The sequence below is a fragment of the Halichoerus grypus genome, chromosome 7 (assembly GCF_964656455.1).
Source record: "Halichoerus grypus chromosome 7, mHalGry1.hap1.1, whole genome shotgun sequence".
Lineage (NCBI taxonomy): Eukaryota > Metazoa > Chordata > Mammalia > Carnivora > Phocidae > Halichoerus > Halichoerus grypus.
The window spans coordinates 52,274,657-52,300,938 of record NC_135718.1 but is presented as its reverse complement, the minus strand read 5'-3'; the positions used below and the strand labels follow the sequence as shown (position 1 = coordinate 52,300,938).

At 39.0% G+C, this 26,282-nt stretch overlaps 2 protein-coding genes across 13 annotated transcripts in view; both read right to left on the bottom strand.

Annotated features, from left to right (window-relative positions):
- Positions 1 to 4,719, bottom strand: part of CFAP70 (cilia and flagella associated protein 70) — a 110,541-nt gene extending 105,822 nt beyond the window's left edge. For 7 of the 9 annotated variants that reach the window (XM_036114139.2, XM_078077578.1, XM_078077580.1 and 4 more), the window contains exons 1-3: positions 4,441 to 4,719; positions 2,432 to 2,534; positions 1,266 to 1,452 (exon numbers count right to left, since the gene is read on the bottom strand). In XM_036114139.2, coding sequence (XP_035970032.1) covers positions 1,266 to 1,452; positions 2,432 to 2,494 — 250 coding nt within the window. In that variant the 5' untranslated portion in view covers positions 2,495 to 2,534; positions 4,441 to 4,719. Of the gene's footprint in view, positions 1 to 1,265; positions 1,453 to 2,431; positions 2,538 to 4,296 lie in introns of those variants that run through there. The other 2 variants (XM_036114138.2, XM_036114147.2) reach the window with 2 other exon arrangements.
- Positions 4,720 to 7,070: 2,351 nt separating this feature from the next.
- Positions 7,071 to 26,282, bottom strand: part of ANXA7 (annexin A7) — a 30,161-nt gene continuing 10,949 nt past the window's right edge. For 2 of the 4 annotated variants that reach the window (XM_078077600.1, XM_078077602.1), the window contains 9 exons: positions 25,910 to 25,975; positions 21,577 to 21,679; positions 21,268 to 21,362; positions 17,528 to 17,641; positions 17,121 to 17,291; positions 14,682 to 14,852; positions 14,526 to 14,601; positions 13,307 to 13,419; positions 7,071 to 11,775 (listed from right to left, as the gene is read on the bottom strand). In XM_078077600.1, the coding sequence (XP_077933726.1) occupies positions 11,653 to 11,775; positions 13,307 to 13,419; positions 14,526 to 14,601; positions 14,682 to 14,852; positions 17,121 to 17,291; positions 17,528 to 17,641; positions 21,268 to 21,362; positions 21,577 to 21,679; positions 25,910 to 25,975 (1,032 nt within the window). In that variant the 3' untranslated portion in view covers positions 7,071 to 11,652. The remainder of the gene's footprint in view (positions 11,776 to 13,306; positions 13,420 to 14,525; positions 14,602 to 14,681; positions 14,853 to 17,120; positions 17,292 to 17,527; positions 17,642 to 21,267; positions 21,363 to 21,576; positions 21,680 to 25,909; positions 25,976 to 26,282) is intronic. The other 2 variants (XM_078077601.1, XM_078077603.1) reach the window with 1 other exon arrangement.

The following is a 26,282-nucleotide window of genomic DNA, read 5'->3' as shown; positions in this document are numbered from 1 at the left end:
CCTCACACCACCACCCACCAATAGCAGCTGTTCAAGAGTTTCAGCTTTCAGTTCCTGCTTTGCTTCTGGAACAAAGGACTGGCCCTTTCTTTCTCATGGATTCAATAACACGTTTAAAACAGTGTTCCAGTTCTGCCTTTCCCATCTAACATACCAGGGAGGAAGGCAATTAGGACACTGACACTCATCTTATTTGGGGTTGGGAGTGACAGAGAAGCACAAAGCAAAGAAGAAAGAAGTATAAAGGAGTGATCAGAGTGTGGATCAGATGGATGCCTCCATGGGTGACTGATTCCCAGCTAGGCCAGAGTTAGGAATCACTTTTCTGGAGCAGTGCTTCCTGGGAGTCATCGAGACTTGTTCCTACATGCAGCTTCCTAGGATCCTTCCCTGGCAATCATGAATTTAGTGGTCTAGGGTGGGACTCTGAAGACTATTTTCTCCCAGAGCCTCAGGTGACTCTTATGGAAAAAAAAAGTTTAGAATGCAATGCTCTAGGATACTGTATGATTCCCAGGACCCACTTCTCTGGGTCAGGGATTTTGGAATCTGTGGTTTTTTGGCAGGTACCACAGGAGATGTGCCACTGAAAAAATAACAAAACAAAAAATAAGAGTATAGGTTAAAGCGAAAGCCTTAGACTAGTATATAGGTGTAAGAAGAAAGTATGTCAGAGATAATACAGTGTACTTAGAAACTGTAAAAGTGTGGATACAGAATTCATATATCCATTTTTTCATTCATTCATTGAACAAACACTTTTTGAGCCCTTTTATGTCCCAGATATTTCTAGGCACTAGAAATTCTGAAATAAATAAGATATAGACCAAATTTCAAAAAAAGTATATAGAAGTACTGTATACAGAATTACAGATAGGGTTGCCAAGTAAAATACAAGATGCCCAATTAAATTTGAATTTCAGATAACCAATGAATAATTGTTTAGGATAAGTATGTCCCAATTTTTTTTTCTAAATCTGGCAACCCTAAATACAGGAATATTTAGGAAAAGCTCCAACCCAGCTTAGGAGATAAGGGCTCCAAAGTTCAGTCAAATGTCAAAAGGGCTTTGATACAAACTGATTAAAATTAGCAGGCCATGGAGACTGCTGCCAAAAGCAGGAAGGACTCAAATTATACCACATTATTCCTAGGTGAAAAAGGTAAGGTGTGTTCATTTGTCCCCCAAACCACTACTAAATACCTCAATATCTCCTTATAACATACTCAACATAATTAATACTTATAGTACCACAAGGACTTACAGAACACAGGTTTGTGGGCAAGGTCATCTAAAGTAATTCCTCCTTCAGGATTGTATTCAAAACTGCTCATGAAGTTGTATTTTGCAGTTCCTTCTGGAGAAACCGTAACTTTTGCAGAGTCTCCCAGAACCACTTGATTGAATTCTGCACGAATAAAAGTAACTGGAGTATCTCCTTTAAAACCTTTCTGTTGACAGAAAGATACCACTTTACGATTATACTCAAATAGAGAATTTTCCTACACATCTGGCAACTCATTTTGACTTGTACTACATAGCATTTTTCCATGTTTTCCTAACAAGCTATATCACAAATACAAAAGGGATAGGTAGAAGGTCATTAAACAAATCTAGTCGTACCTAACTGTAACATTCTATTTAAATGCCATTATGTTGGGAATTTTTAAAAATAACTTTTGTGTTTACATGATTATAAAAGTATATTGTGAAACATTTTAAAAAGTGAGAAAAGCACACAGGAAAAGAAATTACCTGTAATCTCACTCTAACATGCAAGCACTATTAATACTTTAGAATATATTTTCTAGTGCTTTCCTGTGAATATAGATATGTGTGAATATATATATACACACACACACATTTATACATATATCTTTTATATATACCTTTTAAAACAAAGTAGAGATCATTCATTACATCCTGTTTTGGAATGAGCTATTTGACTTCATAATAGTGAATGAATATTTTGCCATTTCATTATTCTTGTAATTTTTAAGTTACCTCATATTGTAGTGTTATTATTTAAATTCACCAAATGAAATTAATCACAAGAGAAACTATGGAAGAATTCAGATCTTTTTCAGAAGAAAAGGCCTGCTGTCTAGGAAAACAAAAATCACTTCTTGTTTCACCCATTAAATGTAGTATTCAAATTGCCAGGTATTTTACACACGTAGTGATGTGACCTGCTGATTATACGGTCTACCAAAAAGGAAAAATGAGAAAGAAATGCCATTGCAATGTTAAGACCAGCCAGTCTGGTGTTATAGGAGGGTGCAAAAGCATTCCTCCCACTAGTGCTCCCAATACATCTTCATGCAACCTGCAGATAGATGTTTGACACGGAAACCTGAACACAAAGGCAAATATACTTTCAAGAAGAATGAATAAACTAAGAACTCCTCTAATTTCCAAAAATAACTTTACCAAGTCATATCCATCTGTCACAGTGATCTGCACAGGTCTGCCTGTTGATAACACCTGCTCCATATCGGCACTTGGGCAAAGTCCCTCTGGTCTTCTTTGGTCTCTGTAAACATAATGAATCAACCTGTCCCCTCAAGTACCACAGCTGCAGAAGTACCCACATTACATAAAAACCAATACTAGGGGAGAACCTAGGAAAATGCCATAGCTAGTCCAGCATTGTCCACCATTGTTTTTTGCCCTTTCCAACCTTTGCTGATAGACAGAGCCTTACAGAGCTGGTCACAAGGATTCCATCAGTTAGTGATAACATGATCTTTATGCATATAACTAAACCATCAAGCACAAATCATTCCAAGACGAAGAGGGTAGGAATGTCATCTCCCTTACTTACCCCATCTTTCACAGTATTCTTTGATAGACTTTATGTACAAAGCTCCCCTCAAAGTTTACTTAATCTCTTTTACAAAAATATACTTCGATAACTGGAAATAAACAGCCATATAGAATAATGGTTAGTCCACCAGCAAAAGTTTGGACATACGTCTTATTTAGTCAGAGATATCTTCTAATTATTTTACAACACTAAGGACACAATTTCAAAAATAAACTGGATACGTTTAAGAAAGATTTTCTACCTCAATTCAAATTGGAACTTAAGGCAATTCAAACGTTTACCGAGGACATACTATGTGTATCTAGGACTGGTGGTACAAAAAAAGAAGGCAATACTTTGCGGTCCCCAGGCTTTATAATTATTCTGCCTCTTCTCAGCTACTCCCTCACTTTCAGTCATCTAAACATCTCAGATCATTTGTTCAACACCATGTCTCCAGGCTCATTCTGGGCCAAAGTGACTGACAATTTTCTTACAAAATTCACATTAGAAATCACCTTTTACATTACTCCCCTTCTTTTCTTTTCAATAGTACCACATGAATTAGGCCTTCACTAGCCTGACCCTGGACAAAAGTCTAATTTCTCTGAGCCTCAGTTTCACCTTCTGTAAAAAAGATAATATAAATTTTGGTGTTTCACATTTGTTGCGACTATCCACTAAAATAGTAAAACTGCTTCACCTATGAAGTAGGGCACAAATGGTATTATTAATGTGCACTGCTTTTTCTGAATGCTCAATTACTCCCTTCAAGACAAGTAATCTCTCACTCATATTTACAGCCCGAGTGCCCAGCACTATGCATTGTCTTAGCAGGATATTTATTGTATAATGAATGCAAGAAATCTGGCTGGTTACTTATGGTCAGGGCAGTCAGGTGGGGGGGGGCTCCTGTTGCACCCAAGAGGCATGCATTTCTTGTCATATTGCTCATATGAAAATGCAAGGGAGGGGCACCTGGCTGGCTCAGCTGGTGGAGCATAAGACTCTTGCTTTCCGGGTTTTAAGTTCGAGACCCGCGTTGAGTGCAGAGATTACTTAAAAACAAAATCTTTAAAAGAAAATGCAAGGGAACAGTCACGTCAGAAACAGGTTGGATGGGGGCGCCTGGGTGGCTCAGTCCTTAAGCGTCTGCCTTCCGCTCAGGTCATGGTCCTAGGGTCCTAGGATCGAGCCCCGCATCGGGCTCCCTGCTCGGCGGGAAGCCTGCTTCTCCCTCTCCCCCTGCTTGTGTTTCCTCTCTCTCTGTGTCTCTATCAAATAAATAAAATCTTAAAAAATAAAAATAAAAAACAGGTTGGATGATACGACGGATGGGGTGTCGTCTGGGGACAGCGGCACAGTGTGGACCTACTGCAGGGTATCCGGGGCAAAGCCGGAAGGGGGTCTAAGCCCGGCTTCAAGTGGGAGGCCTGGGGTTGGCAGGACCTTCGGCGCCTAGCGGGGTCGGTGGCCTTTAGGTCCGTACCAGAGTGCGCTGTGTGGTGCGGCCTTGAGTTTCTGCCCGGCTGTAGCTCAGAAGAGACCGAGGGTACGGGGTGTGGTCGCAAGGACACGGTCGGGAGGCCCGGAGCAGAGGGCTTTCTGAGGAGTTTGGATACACCTGCCTTACCTGAGGCTGCCGCAAATGTGTTATGCGCAACTATAGCAACTAATTATCTCTCGCGAGAATTTAGTTCTGGCAATCACAAGTTTATCCCAAGACTCGCGATAAAGTTTTCGGGGAGGAAAACAGCGGTTCGGGAGGTTTCTGCGCCTGCGCTCTGGAACTGTGCGCATGCGCGGCAGCCTCCCTGCTCTAGGTCACTTTGTCCGCAGGTGCAACTTCCCTTTGGCATAAGCCGTCAGTTTTCCAACTTTCGATCTTGTTTTCTCGACCCCTTTCTTTCAATATCCCTACATAAATAGGAGAAAAACCAAGAGGAAATTTAGTTAAAATAAAAGCCTTTAGTACATGGTTTTGAAAACAGGTCTTTTAAATCCTTCTCCATGAAAAATGCAGATTAACAGTATTTTAAAGTGACCCTCTATGCTAAATGAAGTAAGTCAAATACCATATGATTTCAGTCATATATGGAATTTAAGAAACTTAAACGATGAACATAGGGGGGGAAAAAGAGCAAACCATAAAACAGACTCTTTAGAAGAACACACTGAAGGTTGCTGGAAGGGAGGGGGACCTGGCGGTGGAGAGGGGATGGGTTAAATGGATGATGGGTATTAAGAAGTACAGTGTTGTGATGAGCACTGCATGTTCTATGCAAGTGATGAATCACTAAATCCTACACCTGAAACTAACATTACACTGTATGTTAACTAACTGGAATTTAAATAAAAACTTGGAAGAAAAAAAAGTGAGCTTCTCATATACTGTTAGTGAGACTGCAAAACAGTCCTACTGCTCAATACTTATACAATAAACAGACTTGAAGTATATATTAATCCAAAATTTTAATACGTTCCAAACTCAACGTTAGAGTTCTGGAATAGTAAACTACAATACCAAAATATGGAAACAACCGAAGTGCCCATCAATGGAAGAGTGAATAAACTGATATATATGAAATATATATATATATATATTCACAAAATAGCATATTACAAAGCAGTCTAAATGAATTATAGCTACTACATGGATTAATCTTAGCAATATACATATTTTCAAATGTTGCAATGTTAAGAGCCAGCTTGAAGAGCCACTGGCCAAATCAGACAATTTGGGAATCAAAATAAACAATGTTAATGGATAACAATCTGTTGAGTAAAATAGGAATCTACAAGTTCACATTGATATAAATAAATGGAGAGAAAGGAAAACTCTAACAGTAGAATGCCAATCCAGTAAGACAAAGAAAATGGTGGAAATAGAGAATTACCATTTGGCACCCACTATAGAGGTGGATGATTCAGGCAGGAGTCTGCAGTGGATGGGAGGAGGTTTGATGAGAAGATATTGGCATGATTTTGGAATACTAATCAATTACAAAGGAGAAATGGTGAAATGAAGAAACCAACAAGATCATGTGATTAAGGTTAACCACCAGGGTTGGAAGGAGTCTACATTGCATGCCTCCTGTTGAGACTCACTGGGAAAAGCAAAGCATCATTTTGTTGTGTTCCTGCCATCAGAGGGACTCAGGTTGTAGGCCACCCTATTTCAAAGACTGGCTCCCTGCTCTGCGGGGAGGCTGGTTCTCCCTCTCCCACTCCCCCTGCTTGTGTTCCCTCTCTTGCTGTGTCTCTGTCAAATAAATAAAATCTTAAAAAAAAAAAAATAAGGGGCACCTGGGTGGCTCAGTCGTTAAGCGTCTGCCTTCGGCTCAGGTCATGATCCCAGAGTCCTGGGATCGAGCCCCGCATCAGGCTCCCTGCTCTGTGGGGAGCCTGCTTCTCCCTCTCCCCCTGCTTGTGTTCCCTCTCTTGCTGTGTCTCTCTCAAAAAAATACATAAAATCTTAAAAAAAAGAAACTGTCAAAGACATAAAAGATGGGGAACTATTCCAAATTAAAGGACTATTGGACAGGGGCGCCTGGGTGGCTCAGATGGTTAAGCATCTGCCTTCGGCTCGGGTCATGATCCCAGGGTCCTGGGATCGAGCCCCACGTCCGGCTCCTGGCTCAGTCAGGAGCCTGCTTCTCCCTCTGCCTCTCGCCCTGCTCGTGTTCTCTCTCTGTATCTCTGTGTCTCAAATGAATAAAATCTTTAAAAAAAAAAAAAAAGGACTATTGGACATAAAGGACATGAAGATACATGACAACTAAATGCAAAATATATTCCTGTATATACAGTATTTTGGACGAGAAGAGAGACATTGTTGGGACAGTAGACAAAATTTGAATGGCCTCAATGGATTGGATGGTAGTGTACCAAAATTGATTTTCTGATCTGGAAGGTTGTTTGCTTTTATGTAGCAGACTGTCCCTGTTTAGGGGAAAATACACAACAGAGTGTTTAGAAGTCATGGAACGTCATGTCTGCGGTTTGCTCTGTCAATCCTCAAAATGTCCAGAATATTAATACGCATATGTGCACGCATGCACACACACACATACATAGTGAGCAATGAAGCAATAAAACGTTAATTATATGAGAATCTGGGTGAAAGGGACATTAGAATTCTTTGCACTATTTTGGCAACTTTTCTGTACATTTACAATTATTTCAACAGCTACACACACACACACACACACACAAACACACCACTCTCCATGGAGATGTCTGAGGATACAGAACTACCAGATCCAAATTTTAAAAATAAGTTTTATTTCTGCTATAAACATCAAAATTATAAAAATTAAGAAAAGATCTTTTAAATGTTGCAGTGTTATAATTAAAAAAAAAATAGACCTATGGAACTAGTAAGGCATTTCTCTCCGGATTTTTTTTCCCAGCTGAGGGCTGTGAGTGAATTTGCACTGAGATAGCCATCCTACCTTGTGCATGAAATACTTTTTTATGTAATAAGTGAGGGTTAGGGCCAAGTCTTTGGTAGGGAACTAGATCACTCATGATGCCTAGGCACGAAAGGATAAGTACAGGTGTCACTTCCTTAAACATAATTTAACCACTGTCAATAGACAATGACAGTGTACAGTGCCTGAGGGCAAACCCTTGTGTTCTAGTTCTTTTTTTCTCCTGGAATGCTTAGCAGTGGCCACTCTGAATTTCCTATAGTCCTTACCAGGAAAGGCATTCAAATGTTTTTTTGACTGGTTTAAAACCTCAACTTCATAAGAAAACATGGAAAAGACCCTCTTTAATGCTAAGAAAATACAACAGTACTGAGTATCAGAATTGAATCATCTACACATACAAACGAGTTTGGGGGCAAAAAAAGCTATAATACCTAATAAAATTCAAACTCTTTAGTTTGTGTTTCAAAGACCTCCACTAAATGACTCACTATCACAACAAACTCCTTTCTCATTACTCCGAAAGACTCGTTTCCAATTAGCTAATCTGTTATTTCCAATTTATTTCTGATAGCATCCAATAATACAATCAAATGTATTGCTCACCCTCAAATTGATTTAGAGAGTCAAGGCAATCACTATCAACATCCCAGATAGATTTTTTTTTTGCACAAATTGACAAGCTGATTCTAGAATTTGTATGGAAATGCAAGAGAGCCAGAATAGCAAACACAATCTTGAAAAAGAACACAGTTGGAGGACTCACACTTCCCAATTTCTAACTTATTACAAAGCTCGTTATCAAGTAATTGAGTACAGCTTAATCAAGGCATAAGGATAAATGTATAGACAAATGGAATGGAAAGTTCAGAAATAAAACTTTGTCTTTATGGTCAGTGACCTCTGGCAAGACTGCCATGACCATTCGATGGGGGAAAGAACAGTCTTTTCAACAAATGATTGTAGGACAACCATATATCCAAATGCAAAAGAAAGAAGTTGGACACCTACCTCACCATATGTAAAAATGAACTAAAAATGTCAAAGACCTAAATATAAAAGCTAAGACCATAAAAATATTAGAGGAAAACATATGGGTAAATCATGCTAAGCTTTCATTAGACAATGGTTTCTTAGACATGACACTGAAAGCACAAGTGATCGAAGAATAGAAAAATTGGACGTCATCAGAATTTTAAACTTTTGTGCATCAAAGGACACCAAGAAAGTAAAAAAGGGGCACCTGGCTGGCTCAGTTGGTAGAGCATGCAACTCTTGATCTTGGGGTTGTGAGTTTGAACCCCATGTTGGGTGTAGAGATTACTTTAAAAAAAGAGTTAAAAAAAAAAGTAAAAAGGCAATCCACAGAATGGGAGAAAATATTTGGAAATCTATAGTGAGTGGATATATAATTCTTTGTGTATTACGTTTTTCTATCTTAAAAAACTTCTGACTGGGAAGTGACTACTTCCTCCCTGGTATGCCCATTCATTGAGATAACAAAGGTCCCAGCAAGGAGCATGCCTTTGATGTACAAACTAACCGATCCAGAGTCATACCTCCTATATCAGGCCCTCACCACAGGAGGCAATATTCCTCTGCCTTAATTATCCCAGGGCCAGGTATGAGGACATTAGAGACCACTCATGTAGCCCAAATACTCACAAAATTACTCAAACTAGCCAATAATGAACTGTTTGCCCTGTCCTGCTTTGCCTTTCCAGAAACCCCAATAAAGGTCATGGCCTAAGCATTCCCCTGGGCCTCCTGACCACCCTGGTGTCTTTCCCATGTGGCCCTGTGTGTGCAGTGCCTCTTGTCTCTAGGATGTTTGAGTATAATAAATTGTTTTCCTGAGCCTCTCCTGGGTATCCTCTTGTGGCTGCACCTAAACTAACCACTTCATAAAAGAATAGAGAACAAAATCATGTAAGGGTCTACTATACAGAATAATACATAAATAACCCTTACAACTCAACAATAAAGAGACAACCAATTTTAAAATGGACAAAATATTAAAAGACATTTTTCCAAATATAATGCAAATGGACAATAAGCACAAGAAAAGTCATTAGGAAAATGCACATCAAAGCCATAAGGAGAAGTCACTTCACATCCACTAGGATGGCTATAATCAAAGAGACAGATAATGATAGTGTTGGGTTAGGATGAAGAGAAATTGGAAGCTGGGTTCACTGCTAGTAGGACTGTAAAATGGTGCAGCTGTTTTGGAAAACAGTTTGGCAGATCCTCAAAAAGTTAAACATAAAGATACTGTGATCCAGCAATTCCACTCCTAGTTCTAAAGTCAAGAGAACTGAAAACACATGTCCACACAAAAACTTGTACATAAATATTCACAGCAGCATTATTCATAATAGTCAAAAGGTGAAAACAACCCAAATGGGGGCGCCTGGGTGGCTCAGTCGTTAAGCGTCTGCCTTCGGCTCAGGTCATGATGCCAGGGTCCTGGGATCGAGCCCCACATCAGGCTCCCTGCTCGGCGGGAAGCCTGCCTCTCCCTCTCCCACTCCCCCTGCTTGTGTTCCCTCTCTCACTGTCTCTTTCTGTCAAATAAACAAATAAAATCTTTAAAAAAAAAAAAAAAAAGAAAAAGAAAACAACCCAAATGTCCATCAACTGATGCATGGACAGAAAAATGTATGTCCTTATAGTGAATTATCCAGCCATAAAACAGAATGAAGTATTGACTCACACTACAACGCAGATGAGCCCTAAAAAAAGTATGCTAATTGAAAGAAGCCAGACATAAGGGCCACATATTGAATGATTCCATTCATATGAAAAGCCCAAAATAGGTAAATCCATAAAAACAGAAAGTAGATTGGTGATTGCCAGGGGCTGGACAGAAGGAGGGGGAATGAGGAGTGGCTACCGGTAGGCCTAAAGTTTCTTTTTGGATGACGAAAATGTTCAAAATTGATTATGGTGATGATTGCACCATCTGAATATGCTAAAAATCACTGAAGTGTACACTTTAAAAAGGTGAATGGTATATAAATTATATCTCAATTTTCAAAAAGTTTAAAAATATACTGCTCATATCTTTTCTTTCCTGAATACCTTACCCCCACTTCTCGTATTACCAAATCCCATCACTGTTACTTTTTCAAAATCTACATCAAAACTCACCTTTTTCAATGAAACTATTTCAAAGTAATTAACATCCATCTTAACTCATTATCCTTCTACCCATATATCTTGCCTTCACTACAACTGTACAGAGAGAGGTCTATCTCTCTTAGAGTAAGGCTGTATCTTATACCACCTTATATGCCCCTTGGTATTTACACAAAACCAATGTTCATTGAACTATAATTGATATTTACTGTTCTTCTCAATTCTGAGTATAAGCATTCACCAAATCTGTATTATATTTCTGCTTTGTGCTGGGAAGCTTCACACAAAGAATAAATAGGGTTCTCATCCTCAGCAGAATTTATCATCTAGTATTTACAATTTTTTTGTCTTAACTTTTGTTTAGAGCCCCCAGTATATTACAAACCTCCTTCGTGTTTCTCCTGACTACCTATTATAATGTTCAATATACTCAATAAGTAATTGCTCAGTAGTGGGGATAAGCCAATGGGTTTTGTAATCATCCTGCTACACCACTAATTGAGCTCCTGAACTACTTCTCCAAAGAGCTGGGATCCAATTTTCCCATACTGTAAGCTTCATTCACTAATTAAGCTCCTCCTATATGTCAAGCTTCACTTTATTCAATCATGATTAAATTGTAACTAATTTTTAAAGTCTTTCATAATTTTTTTTTTTAAACCAAGGGCCAATAAAGATCTTTAGGGAGTTTTAGACATAGAAGTAGGCTATATATTTTATGCATATAAACATATAATCCCTTTTTTTAAAAGTTGCTACAGGCAATACTCATCCCTTTCCTATGTGGAAAGTTTAGTGTTTATAAATATAGAATATCAATTTATGTAAAATAAGATGCAAATTACTCTAAGTCAAAAGAGCTGAATCTTTAAAAAAGTAATAGTTTTGACATAAGACCACTATAACTGTCCAATGGACCTACCAGGGCTTTGGAAGGCAGAGTTTCGCAACTTTTTCTTTTATTCAGCTTTATTATGCAGAATTAGAAATTGCTGTAATTTTTATTCAACTTGGGATCCTGATTAGAAGAGCAGTGAGATTTATGCCTTACAAACATTGCATTATTAGTACATCATTGTGATATGGCTTCACACTGATTGTATATAGAGAAAAAGTAACATTGGAATTAAGGCAATAACCACATGTGCAAACCAAGCACAATACCCTGACACAGTCCTTGGTAAAAAGCTCTTTTGCTTAGGTGGTGGTTGACATTGCTGCATGCAGGTCAATTACTGAAGGATATGCTTCATTTATTTAAAAAATCCCTCCTACTGGCCCACAATGGCCAGAAGAAGCTTTCGGTAATCTCCACTTGTGTCACTTGCGATCATTGTGCCCAGGGTCTTCTGATACATCTGACTGAACGTCTGTTTTATTTGTACAAGATCAATCTGCATGCAAGAGATGATATTTTTGATGTTAGAAAAAAGTATTAAAAGAACACGGATATTTATTAGAATTATTCTTTAATAATGAAAAGAACCTAATTATAATCAAAGCTTGGGGGGGGGGACCAAATGACCAACATTTGATAGGTAGCATTCATACCACTGCTAGCATCACCCAGGGAAGGGCTGATTCACTGTTCTCTAAAAATACTGAATAAGGGTGGTACCAGTTTCATCTATTATCCTCAAAATATTGGTCATTTAAAAACCATTAAAAAAATAAAACCATTTGATAGGATGGTTATTCTCAAAAACACAGAAAATAACAAGTGTTGGCAAGGGTGTGGAGAAATTGGAACCCTTGTAACATTGCTAGTGGGACTATAACAGTGCAGCCGCTGTAGAAAAAGGTTTGGTGATTCCTCAAAAATAAAATAAAACAGAACTACCATATGATACAGCAGTTCCACTTCCAGGTATACACAAAAAAGCGAAAGCAAGGACTCAAGCAAATATTCGTACACCTGTGTTTACAATAGCCAAAAGGAGGAAGCAACCCTAGTGTCCACTGACAGATGAATAAACAGAAGGTGGTCTACACATACAATGGAACATTATTCAGCCTTAAAAAGAAATTCTGACACATGCTACAACATGGATGAACCTGGAAAATGTTATGCTAAGTGAAAGAAGCCAGTCACAAATGGATAAATACTGTATGATTCCACTTATACAAGGTACCTAGAGTAGTCAAATTCATAGGAAGAGAAAGCATAATGGTTGCCAGGGGCTGGGGGGAGAAAGGAGAACAGTGAATTATTATATTATGAGTATGGATTTCAGTTTTACGAAAGTGAAAAAGTTGTGGTGGTAATGGCTGTACAACAATGTGAATGTACTTAATTTAAGCCACTGGAATGAATACTTTAAAATGGTTAAAATGTTAAGTTTTATGTTGTGTATATTTTATTACGATTTAAAGAAGAGATCATGCTTAGAAAACTTAGGTCCAAGTACAAATACACAAAGTTTTTTTTAAAAACAATTTATGTAATTTATGTAAAATAAGATGCAAATTACTCTTCTAAGTCAAAAGAGCTGAATCTTTAAAAAAGTAATACAGTTTTGACATAAGACCACTATAACTGTCCAATGGACCTACCAGGGCTTTGGAAGGCAGAGTTTTGCAACTTTTTCTTTTATTCGGCTTTATTATGCAGAATTAGAAATTGCTGCGATTTTTATTCAATTTGGGATCCTGATTAGAAGAGCAGTGAGATTTATGCCTTACAAACATTGCATTATTAGTACATCATTGTGATATGGCTTCACACTGATTGTATGATCATGATCTCAGGGTCCTGGGATAGAGCCCTACATGGGCTCACACTCGGGGGAGGGGGGATCTGCTTGAAGATTCTCTCCCTCTACCCCTCCCCCCCTGCATTTTCTACCCTCCCTTCTCTCTCTCAAATAAATAAATCTTAAAAAAAAAAAAAGTCAAGTAAGATCAGACAAGAAAAGAAAGCCTCACCTCACTTCGAGTGACCACAATCCTGACCAGGGTGGAGTCATCTGTGCCGGCACCTTTCATAGAATAGTAGAGCCTCTCAGCAAAGAAGGCAGGGCGGTTCAGGGCACATTGCACTGCAAGTTAGAGATACTTGACACATGATGCCTTGACAAAGGTATCCATGCCCCAGCTTCATTTATCACTTCTAGCCTGCCTTTGATCCTTATAATCATAGCGAAATCTTGACTTTTCTCAGCATTCATCTATCTTTCTAGCTGCATCAGACAGGCTACCTTTAATTCTAAAGGAATCCTTCTCCCAATAAATCCCTTTTTTCCTCCATAGATGCAATAGCTTAGATTCTTTACATTTTTTCCCCTTCAAGTGAGAAAATCTGTGACAACTGTGCCCTGGCGATATCTTACTTAAAAGAAATAATGACTGAAATCCGAATTCTAGACATCAGTTATATCATTTGGCTGACAGAAGGGTAGGAGATACATTCCAGTATAAAAAACAGATTTGAGCCTAAATTTGAGAATGATAATAAGTCTGACATTTTCTCTTAGGAAAATTAACTTTTAGCAAAGTCTCTTCCTGCAGATGGTAGAGATATACTAACTTTACATTATTCCTTTAGCTACAATTACTACAGGAATATTTGTAGGACACTCAATTGCTAATACCAATGTGTTACTAATACTCTCTTTCGTCATATATTCTCCATGAGAATTAAATTTCCATTTCATTGGACATCTCAAAGAACACCACAAACTGGGTTTTGTTTTCGTTTTTATTTCAAAAGGGGAAAGGGTCTCATTGGGCTGAATATTTGAAAGGTGTTTTCTGAGGCGCACCTGGTTGGCTCAGTCAGGGGTTGATCTCGGGGTTGTGAGTTCAAAACTGACACGGGGTGGAGAGATTATAAATAAACTTTTAAAAAAGGTGGTTTTGGATGCCTGGGTGGCTCAGTTAAGCATCTGCCTTCAGCTCAGGTCATGATCTCAGGGTCCTGGGATTGAGCCATGCATTAATAATAATTATTAATAATTCCAAAGAACCCTTTTTGATCACACCACCACCATTCATAGGGAACTGTATTTAAAAACATAGAATTAGCTCAACCTCTGCCTAAGCAGATTCCCAGGAGGCTATATTAATTGTCGTCACTTAATGGAAACAACTATTCAAAGCTTCTTCATCTACAAACAAAACAAAGCAAAACATAAAAGTATCTTACAGATGGTCTTTAAACCACTTTCAACACTTCCAGAAAATTCACGGGCAACACTACTTAGCAAATCTCGATTAGCCACCTGCAAACAAAAAGTATAGGGGTTAAAATATTTTCACAACTTAAAAACTGAAGCCAAATCTTCAAAAGAAAAGCTCATACCCTGGAATAAGCCTCCACAGTAGCTTTCAGCTGAGGAAAGCTTCTTGTGGCAAGAATCATGTTAAAGCAAGATTCATCTGTCCCTAGTCTCCCCTCACCGGCTTGATAGAGACGTTGAGCATCTTCCTGAGCCAACTGGTGGTTAACATTCTGGTTCTCATCACGATTTCCCTGCAAAAGAGGAAGGCAGGAATTGGAAAACCTGATACAAGTTCTACTAAAAATTTTCTTACCAATCTAGTCACTTTTGGACTTAAAGGGACAATTTATTGAAGATCACTGCATAAAGTTTGTCGTGCATATCTTCATTTCCAAAGAAGCTATACTAGTGTAACTAGTACTTTATTATACTGCCAACTTTGGAGTTTATAATATTCGATCATGGTTTAATGAGGTTATGTTAAAATGAGAGGTTTTCAGGACGTTGAGGACAAAGTTAAACCAGAAAAGTTTCCATTAAAAAATTTATATATGGAGTGCCTGGGTGGCTCAGTCGGTTAAGCGACTGCCTTCGGCTTGGGTCATGATCTCAGGGTCCTGGGATTGAGCCCCACATCAGGGTCCCTGCTCGGTGGGAGGCCTGCTTCTCCCTCTCCCACTCCCCCTGCCTGTGTTCCCTCTCTCGCTGTCTCTGTCAAATAAATAAATAAAATCTTTTTTAAAAAAATTTATATATATATATATTTATACAACCCACCCCCACCCACAAAAAAAAAACAAAAACAAAAACAAAAAGAAAAACATCTCTACTAGGAAATATAAACTACTCAAGTGAAGAAATTATAATTCTCCTTAGCTGGGATTTAAGATCATTATGCGTTATACTGAGTTCCACTTTGTATTCATTCATGCAGCTAAAAGGTATAGAGTGCTTGTTTTGTGTGAGGCTGTATTAGTCAGAACCGACAGGATGTGCTAGGTGGTAGGGACACAAGAAAGACAAGGTCCCTGCCCTCAAAGAATTTAAGTCAAGGGAGGGAACATATAATATGGAGGCTTCATGAACCTCCTTTCTTTCAGCCCAGTGTAATCTTACAACATGTTAAGATTTTGAATGTACACATACAAATGATACATGAGCTTTTTAGAAGCTATAAATAACTCAAGTTCTGCTGGACTATGCCAATTTGTATACCAAACTCTTCCTTGGGAAGAGGAAGGAGAGAGCCACAGAGGAAGCTCTGGGCCTGAAGGAGAGGAAAGCTTAGATGGGCATTTGGTTTCTCTCAAAAAATAGAAATACAAACCCAAAAGAAGGAAAGTCTGCCCTCTAGTCTCCGTGTCTGTCTGAGGAACAAAATGGAGAGGTGCTCCTTGAAGGGGAGATGCTGTATTCTGAAGAGCACTGGGCACAAGAAATATGCAGAAGCATATTCTATAATGGGAGACTAAAGATAGCACATGAAAAGATGTTCAGGAAAAACTCCCCAGATGACTGCCTTTGGACTCAAATACACAACACCAGTCTCATTTTCCTGGGAAGCCATTCCTCTGCTCACTCCCTGAAAGAGGTCCCTTTACTTTATAAAATAGATGGGCCTTGAATTTGCATAGATTCAACACCTCATATAAAGTCTTAATCATTTTTTAGTGTTAAATCTGTTCCTGCTTTTGTCTTCCTTTTGTTGTTGTTTTTAAATGCTAATCTACCCCCCTACTCTGTTATTCCATCGTAGGTAAGTTCAATTTCTTCCCACCCATTTGCTTTCTTTTTTCTCATGTCCACACCCACCCACTCACTCTGGCGCACTGTTTCCTGCAACTATCTCCCTTTGCTCTGAAGAGCTTGTCCTCTACTCTCTGATCCCTCTGGACTGTCCAACCTTGTGTACTAGCAGGAAAACTAATAACTCCTGATGCTGAATCAGTGTGCTGGTGTTCTGTGTCATTCCTTTCAAATAAACCCTCATCATCTCATTCTGTAAGTGTGTTTAATATCATTCCAAATACTCTCTTCGGAGAATTTTTTGTCACTTCTCCAGCACATCTGGGAAATCAGAATAAGGAAGGTGCTAATCACAACATTACTGTCAAGTCTGAGAAATGTTTCTGCATTTCTGGCTCTCCTCAGTTTTCACCTCCTCTAGCACTTCCATGGCAGTCCTGCATATTTTCAGTTGATGGTCCAATTTAACTGACCGTACAATGCTAAGCTTAGAGTACAAGATTCATCCCCAGCCTAAAATATAGAGCTGCAAGTTAATTTCTGATTCCATATAACTTTAAAGAGGTTAATTTCTAATCCCTTACAAAAGCCAGATCTGAAGAAATCAATCTCAATTGTGACTAAAAGAAATTTGTACATAGGATTCTGTGTTACCCCTCTTAAAGATGGCAAGATTCCAAGTAGACTAAATACTAAAAGGAATAAAGAATGCTCACTGGTCACAGTAAGTGGAGAATGTTCCCTCCATCAACATATATTCATGCTGTACTCACCTGGCACATGGATACAAGTAAACGTTCAAAATGCCCTGATGTATCTGACCTAATGTCCTTTTCAAGGTCTCGTCCAAATTCTGATTGATAACATCTGACAATTTCTCGGATTTCCTGATTTGTTCTTGTGCACAAAATTTCAATCAATACACGTTCCTGAGTTCCTGCTCCCTATGTGAAATGAAGAAAGGGAGAATTATACAAAAGAAAAACAAAAATCGCTGGAAGTTAATTAAATCTTACTATTCCATCAAATATTTCTTTGGCCTCCAGACCTGAAAAGCCCTATATATTCAGATGATATTATGTATTGATTTAGCTGTCACTGTAAATTCAAAACTGCTATAACATGTGGGGTTTTACATTTGAAATAGGATAAAATATACAAAGTAAATGACATACAGCACCTTCATTGCATTCCGTAAACTCCAGGCATCATAATATGTAGATGGCATGAACAGGGCAAGGATCAGTTCTTCCATATTTCCACTTAACTCTGATTTAAGGTCTTTGATTAAATCCTGTTTAATTACAAATACAAACTAAGTATGTGTGCTCTCCAAATTTTGTTGCTTAAATTTTTTAAGAAAAATATGGAAAAACGGAATTGAGTTGCTTTATGAAAACCTAAATTTCAAACTTAAATAGTATATACTAGAAACAATATACATTTAAAGTTTGTTACACTCAAGCAAATATATTTTTTTAATTTAAAATCAATTAACATAGTGTATTATTAGTTTCAGAGGTAGAGTTTAGTGATTCATCAGTTGCCTCTAACACCCAGTGCTCATTACATCAAGTACCCTTCTTAATGCCCATCAGTTACCCCCTTCCCCCTGCCCCACCCCTTTCAGCAACCCTCAATTTGTTTCCTATAGTTGAAAGTCTCTTATGGTTTGTCTCCCTCTCTGATTTCATCTTATTTTTCCTTCCCTTCCCTTATGCTCATCTGTGTTGTTTTTTAAATTCCACATGTGAATGAAATCATATGGTATTTGTCTTTCTCTGACTGATTTCGCTTAGCATAATACAGCCTAGTTCCATCCACATCGCTGCAAATGGCAAGCTGCAATCAATGTTTTTGATGGCCGAGTAATATTCCATGGTGTATTTCCATATTTTGGCTATTGTGGACATTGCTGCTATAAACACTGGGGGGCACATGCCCCTGGAATCACTATGTTTGTATCCTTTGGATAAATATCTAGTAGTGCAATTGCTGGGTCATAGGGTAGCTTTATTTTTAACTTTCTGAGGAACTTCCACACTGTTCTCCAGAGTGGCTGTACCAGTTTGCATTCCCACCAAGAGTGCAAGAAGGTTCCCCTTTCTGTGCATCCTCGCCAACATCTCAAGCAGATGTATTTTAGTTATTTATTAAAGATTTATTTGAGAAAGAGAAAGAGAGAGAATGCACATGAGTGGGGAGAGTGGCAGAAGGAGAGGAAAGAATCCTCAAGCAGGCTTGCCTGCTGAGCAAGAAGCCCGACACAGGGCTCGATCCCAGGACCCTGAGACCATGACTTGAGCCAAAGTCAAGAGTCAGTCACTTATCTGACTGAACCACCCAGGCACCCCTCAAGCAGATGTATTTTACTCATTCTACCAATAAACACTTAATAAATTCCTACTATAGTTTCACCACTATACCAGGTACACAGACAGATACATGAAATAAAGAATTAAGATTAACAAAATGATAAACAGATATTTGTTTCACACAAGAAACTGTTCTTGTTCTGTGCAGAAGTAGGAATCATCATCACTGTGTTATTCGGAAAGATAAACATCTAAAAAGAGATAATATAAGGCAGCCTCCACTCCAGTACCAGATGAGTAAATGGCACATAGATAACCAGCAGAAAAAGCTGAAACAGAAGAAGTTAAACTGGGCTAGAGAACTCAGAGAAAGCTTCTAGTCCAGATCTTAAAGAATATATAAACATTAGCAGGCAAAGAGGAAGGAGAAAGATATTTCAGGCGAGGAGGAGGAACACAAATGAGAAACAGAAAACATGGTTCCCAGTCTTGGCTATGCACACACACACGATGTAGAGGACAAATACTCATCAGAGATTCTGCATGTGTTTTAAGTTTGAAAGGAGATTATGATGCTCAGCTAAGGTTGAGAATCACCAGTATGAGGCAAGAATAAGCAAAGCTTGTTTAATGAAGAAGATAACCAACTTTGTTAGACGGCGATGTTCTCAAAGATTAGTGAGACACAGTTGTAACGATACGCTTGTGTTATTACCTTGAACACCAAACTAAAGAATGTGGATTTGATTCTGCATACCGGGAGGAGCCACTGGAAGCTTTTATGCAAGAAAAAGACACTGAAATGACAACCACAGGCCGTATGGACTGTGACGATAAAGAGACTTTAGATAAGAACATTTTTGCAACCAGATCACTTAGGTAAGAAGTAATAAAGGCTTGGATTTGAGTGGTGGATTTGAGATAGAAGACAAATTTTAAAAGAACCCTTTACATATTAGATCAAGGAGATATTGTCAGTAACTGGATGCTAGGACAAAGTGCCTGGCATACAGTAGGCACTGAATAAGTACTCACAGACTGATAAAGAAGAATGTGGAATCAAGGACAACTCCACAACAAATGATATTTGTATTAATTAGTAGGAAGCCAAGACAAAAGGGGACTGGGAGCAAAAAAACACAGGCTGTGAATTTAGTTTTAATTCTAAACTGATATAGGAGAAAATCCAGGACAGCATAGCACAGGCTATATATTAACTAAAGAGACTCATAATACAGAAAATACTTTTGTTAGAGAAGTGAACCTGATGTTGAACCCTAAGGAAATCTAGAGTTTGTGTCGCTTCATCAGCTTTAAGACTAAAGAAGTAGATCTGGGCCAGGCAGAGAGAGTAAGGCAGAGTAGAATAGGTGAAGTGGGACAAACCAAGGAACCTCTATTCCCATTCTGAGAAAAGTAAACTGGATCCAGAGCATGTTAGGAAATTTTAGGATTCCCGTCTAAATGGAAAAACAATGCTACCCAGCTTTCCCCTTTATATCTAAGAAGCAATAGTGCTTTTTACCCACTGAATCTTGCTCGATTTTGTCACTGATCATCCATTCAGCAAATATTGGTTTTGTTTTTTTAAGATTTTATTTATTTATTTGACAGAGAAACAGAGAGAGAGAGAGCACAAGTAGGCAGAGCAGCAGACAGAGGGAGAGGGAGAAGCAAGCTCTCGCTGAGCAGGGAGCCCGATGCAGGGCTTGATCCCAGGACTCTGGGATCATGACCTGAGCCGAAGGCAGACGCTTAACAGACTGAGGCACCCAGGACTGAGGCACTCAGCAAATATTTATTAAGTGGCTATTTGTTATTATTCCTATACTTGGTGCTGAAAATGCCCAGATGAATTGGACGTAGTTTGCCTGAGGGGAGCTCATTGCTGCAGGGAGTAGGCAATGAGATCAGTTATGGCAGAGGTTTTACAAAATGCGATTGGACCACATTGAAAGCAGCAGCAAAATTCTGCTCTGAGAAATCCAACTTCAGAGTAGCTGATTCAAGCTAAATCCTAAAGAAGCTGTTTGCCATGAAGAAAAAAAGAGGAAAAGGTGTTCTAGGCCAAGAGAACAATGTATACCAAACATAGAGGTCTGAAAGACCATGACGTTTGCAGTGAATGGCAAGAAGTTACATGCATCATAATACAGGATATATTTAGAGGGAGGAAGAGGAGTGGAAGAGGATGCCAAACACCAAGAATAAGTAGGGGCTGTATAGTAAGTCCTTGAACCCCACTGTAAAGAGAGACTGTGAACCATACTATTTCTCTATTACACTATTTATCTACCTATTTGATATAATAAATTTATCTATTATCAGTTATGCTATTGTGGCCATAATCTATTTTCTACTGAGCATCTATCACATATCAGACATCATATGAGGTATGAGTAGGACTATGAGATCAAGGACTACTCCAGAATTAGAAAGGCTTTTGAGAGAAATAAATAGTGAACACACCACTCCTGGGGTCTCTGAAATCTAGCTGTCTCTACTTCGCACCACCAGCACTAATAAAACAATAGTATACAACCTAACATAAACATGGAGCCTATAGGCCACTGTTTGTGGCCAGGAAAGAAAAAAATATATATACCTTGCCATACATGGTCTTAAAAGCTGCTTTAATTTTTTGCCTCTGATCACTGGAACGGCTGGCCACAACGTCCACAATTGCCTGCTCGTCTGTGCCTGGAAGAACCATACATGTTTAAGTAAGGGTGAATTCTGTACTGGGTATTCCCTGAGGACATCTCTTACATGCTTACAAGGTGCCTGGTGTCAGATTAAATTGAGTTATGTGCACAGGTGGACACATAAATTTGATTTAAAAAATAAAGCTTATTGTTACTTTAGATTCAGTCACTTGAAATTATCAATAAGATTAAAAACCTGTTTTCCTTACCAAAACCCTTCATTGCTTTCCGAAGAATTTCTGCGTCTCTCATGGCATCGAAGTTGGCAGCTGGCTGGACTGTTCCTTGAACTCCCTGAGTCATCGCGGCAGGCTGAAAAAAGAGGCATAAAATCCAAGTCAGGGATTGTGCTAATCATTTCATAAGATAACATTACATCAGGGGCCCCTGGGTGGCTCAGAGAGTTAAGCGTCTGCCTTCGACTCAGGTCATGATCCCAGGGTCCTGGGATCAAGCCCTGCGTCAGGGTCCTGGGATCAAGCCCTGCGTCAGGGTCCTGGGATCAAGCCCTGCGTCAGGGTCCTGGGATCAAGCCCTGCGTCAGGGTCCTGGGATCAAGCCCTGCGTCAGGGTCCTGGGATCAAGCCCTGCGTCAGGGTCCTGGGATCAAGCCCTGCGTCAGGGTCCTGGGATCAAGCCCTGCGTCAGGCTCCCTGCTCGGTGGGGAGTCTGCTTCTCCCTCTCCCTCTGCCTCTCGCCCTGCTTGTACTCTCTCTCCCTTGCACTCTCAAATAAAATTTAAAAATAAAATAAAAATAAAAATACATCAAATCATGTTGTACACCCAAAACTAAAACGATGTTACATGTCACTTATATCTCAATAAAACTGGGGAAGAAAGAAACATGAAAAAATTTTAAACTTCTTTAGTAAAAGAAATACAAATTTATTATTATTTTTTAAGATCTTATTTATTTGAGGCGCTGGGTGGCTCAGTCGTTAAGCGTCTGCCTTCGGCTCAGGTCATGATCCCAGTGTCCTGGGATCGAGCCCCTGCATCGGGCTCCCTGCTTGGCGGGAAGCCTGCTTCTCCCTCTCCCACTCCCCCTGCTTGCGTTCCCTCTCTCACTGTGTCTCTCTGTCAAATAAATAAATAAAATCTTAAAAAAAAAAAAGATTTTATTTATTTGAGAGAGAGAATGAGAGAGAGAAAAAGCACATGAGGGGGTGAGGGTCAGAGGGAGAAGCAGACTCCCCGCTGAGCAGGGAGCCTGATGCGGGACTCGATCCCTGGACTCCAGGATCATGACCTGAGCTGAAGGCAGTCGCTTAACCAACTGAGCCACCCAGGCGCCCCAAAAAATATAAATTTTAAGTCAGGATTCTCTGCTGACAAGACGACAACTTAAGACTTCCCCAGTCATCACTCTTAGCTAAGGAGGTCATGTTTGTTTTAGGACAAAGGATATGAGCATTTTATTATGAAGGCTCATTCTGGAACAGGCAAGAAAGACCTATCCTCTCCCTGCCAAAAGATAGCTAAACACCAAACTTTCAGGAGATAAGAAAAGTCAAGCTTGTGAAACTTGTCACAATCTTCCTATGTCTTGATTTCCTTCTTAGAACAGCAGGAAAAAAAGAAATTGATCCCTGGATAGTGTGAGATGAGCAGCAGTGTTTGATTTAAAGATAATAATATAATAAGGGTTTTAGTTAGGTAGACATTGAGCTGCCCAATGAGGTTTCAAACAAGCAATATAATTTTTTTAAAAGATTTATTTGAGAGAGAGAGCACACAAGCAAGGGGGAGGGACAGAGGGAGAAGCAGACTCCCCGATGAGCAGGGAGCCCGACGCAGGGCTTGATCCCGGGACCCTGGGATTATGACCTGAGCCGAAGGCAGATGCTTAACCAACTGAACCATACCAGGTGCCCCCTATGTACAATTTTTATTACATTTTTAAGTCTGAAATTATTTCAAAATTTAAAAAATTTGAAAATACACAGCTAGGAAACAATTCAATAGTTTTCTTAAACTATTCAAATCAGGGCTTAAGGGAGATGGGATGAAGTGAGATGGTATTTCACCACAGTTTTTTAAAACTGAATTTTAGTAATATATTTTATTTAACCCATTATCTTTAAAATATCATTTAAAGATGCATTCAACATGACTGCAAAATATAAAATGACTCAATTGCTTTTTAGGCAACTGAAACTGCATTTAAAGTCATACCCACTGAATATAGCAATATGCCAGCAACTGCAGGGGCAAATTAATGGGGAGAAAGGGAACAGACCATTTTTTAGCAAACATTTTTAGGGTCAATAATTTCTCCCACTTACCTATATTCTCACACAACATTTTCTTCTAACAACCATCCTGCACTATGAATATAGTGCCAGGAATATAAGCAGGGAACTAACAAATATTTGTATAGTGGTTTTAAGAAAAAATTCTCAACTGCAAATATTCAAGTATAAATTTTTTTTCTTTTTTAATATTTTATTTATTTGACAGAGAGAGAGAGAGAGAACACAAGCAGGGGGAGCGGGAGAAGCAGGCTCCCCGCTGAGCAAGGAGGCCGAAGCAGGACTCGATCCTAGGACCCCAGGATCATGACCCGAGCCGAAGGCAGACACTTAACTGACTGAGCCACCCAGGCGCCCCTAAATTTTTTTTTTCAACATAAGCCTTTACCTGAGCCTTATGGTATCAAGAAACTAAGAAAGGTTCCTTTGATGTAAGCACCTTCACTAAAATCCTAAGTTAGGGCAAAAAGCCTTTGGACCGGACTAGGCAGTAAGAGAAACTAACCCCCAACATGTACTATTTGATGATTCTCATTTTCTGTTATACTCTTCTTTCTTAAAAAACAAACTGGGATGCCTGGGTGGTACAGTCAGTTAAGCATCTGACTCTTGGTTTCGGCTCAGGTGGTGATCTCAGGGTCATGGGATTGAGCACGGAGTCCACTTGAATTTCTCTCTCCCTTTCCCTCTGCCCCTACCTCCCAGCATGCGCTCTCACTCTCTCTCAAATAAATGGGTTGCCTGGGTGGCACGGTCAGTTAAGTGTCCAACTTATGGTTTGGCTCAAGTCGTGATCTTGGGGTCATGAGATCAAGTGCCAGGTCAGGCTCCCTGCTCAGCAGGGCATCTGCTTAAGACTCTCCCTACCACTCCCCAATACATGTGCATGTGTGTGTGTGCTCGCTCTCTCTCCCAGATAAATAAATCTTAAAAAAATCTTTAAAAAAAAAAAAAAACTACTCCAATTTTCATCTGTAGGAAAAAATGGATTTGTCTTATTCTATGTAGAAAGTCTACATTTGAAGTGAATCTTCATCAAAAGTACTATCCTCCAGCCATTATACTAAATTAAAGGAAATCAGGGTCTATGTTCTAGATGTCAAAACTCAAACTAGGGAAAATTTCTCAGCACAGTATCTGCCACCAAAAGTTCCACCCTTTGACACTCATTTGATGCCAACCTTCCTGCTGAAAAACAAAACTGGGTCAATCAGGAAAGGTCACCTGGCCCAAATGCCCAACCAAGACACAAATTTTCATTTCCCTAAACACACACACACATGCACATCTACCAGAGGACTTTCAGTGACAGGGAGTTCTCTCCTCACAAGGTAGCCTACTCCACCTCCATGTAAAAGATCTTCCAAAATCTATCACTCTGTAAACTTCCACCTACTGGTTTTAGTTCTATCTTAAGGTAGTAATTGTTACACATGAGTTACATGTGTATGTGTGTTTCATTTTTAGTGTTTTATGTTTGAAAATCTTTTATATTCAGTCATAAAATGTTTCTAAAGCTATGTGCATGCTTAAGCTAAAATAAAATAAAAATTCTCATTAAAATAGTTACAGATTTACAATATCATCAACAATCAATAATAAAAAAAAAGGATCGAAAGCAGTTCTCTATGTGCTTTGAAGGAATACCATTTAGAGTATCAGCAAAGCAGCACTGTGTAACAGGAAGACTACTGGTCTGCGAGTCAGAAGAGCTAGATCTAGTCTTAGCTTTGTCTTTCACTAGCTATGTGGCCCTGAACAAGGTTCTTAATCTCTCTGGAGATCAAATTCCTTAAATCAAGAAAGTAAGCCAGAAAATAGCTGAAGTGTTTCTCTTCCAACACTGTAATCCCTATCCCACCCCAGCTTTAAAAAAAGCTTGAAAATGATAGATCTTTATGAATAAACAGTATGGAAATAAATAAGAAAAATCAAGATAAAGATAAGCATAAAAGTATACTGCTTGTGTTCCTGGTAACTTCCATAGGATATAAAAGAATTAATAAGGCAATTAAAAATAAAACAATATTAAAATAAAGGGCTATACAGAGATGGGGCAAAGATTTGATATATGGGAGACCGTCCAGGGCTACTGAGAAATCAATTCAACAAACATTAATTGGCTACCACAGTTAAAGCCTTGTCAAGCACTACAGGGACATAAAGATAAAACAGATATAGTTGAGCCCTCAAGGAAGTTGTGAGAGAAAAATACACGAGAAATCAGAAAGTAATAAAGGCACATATAGGGGACCCAGCAGTTAGTGAACATTAGAAAACCTTACTCACTTCACCGTTATAATCCAAAGAAACAGGAGAGAAAACAGGATAGGAAGGAAAGGATTCTGTATTGATCTGAAAAAAGAGTAAAACGTTATAAAGGTAAAAAGAAAAAACAAATCCACACTTTCTCAAACACTGCCAGAAATACCAATTACTCAGTCACCCAAGTTCATAGTTGTAACTGCCAGCGAAGGAAGAAGAAAAAGAAAACCAATGCCAAGAACCCAAGTGAATCTCTATGAAAAAGTTATGAGTATCATCACCTGTGAAAAGGAACCTACCCTTGTCTTATTAAAATCATCAGGACACACTTACAAGCAGATGGACCAAAGAGAGCATTGTGTCTACCAGAAGCAAAGATTAGAATCTTCAGTGACTG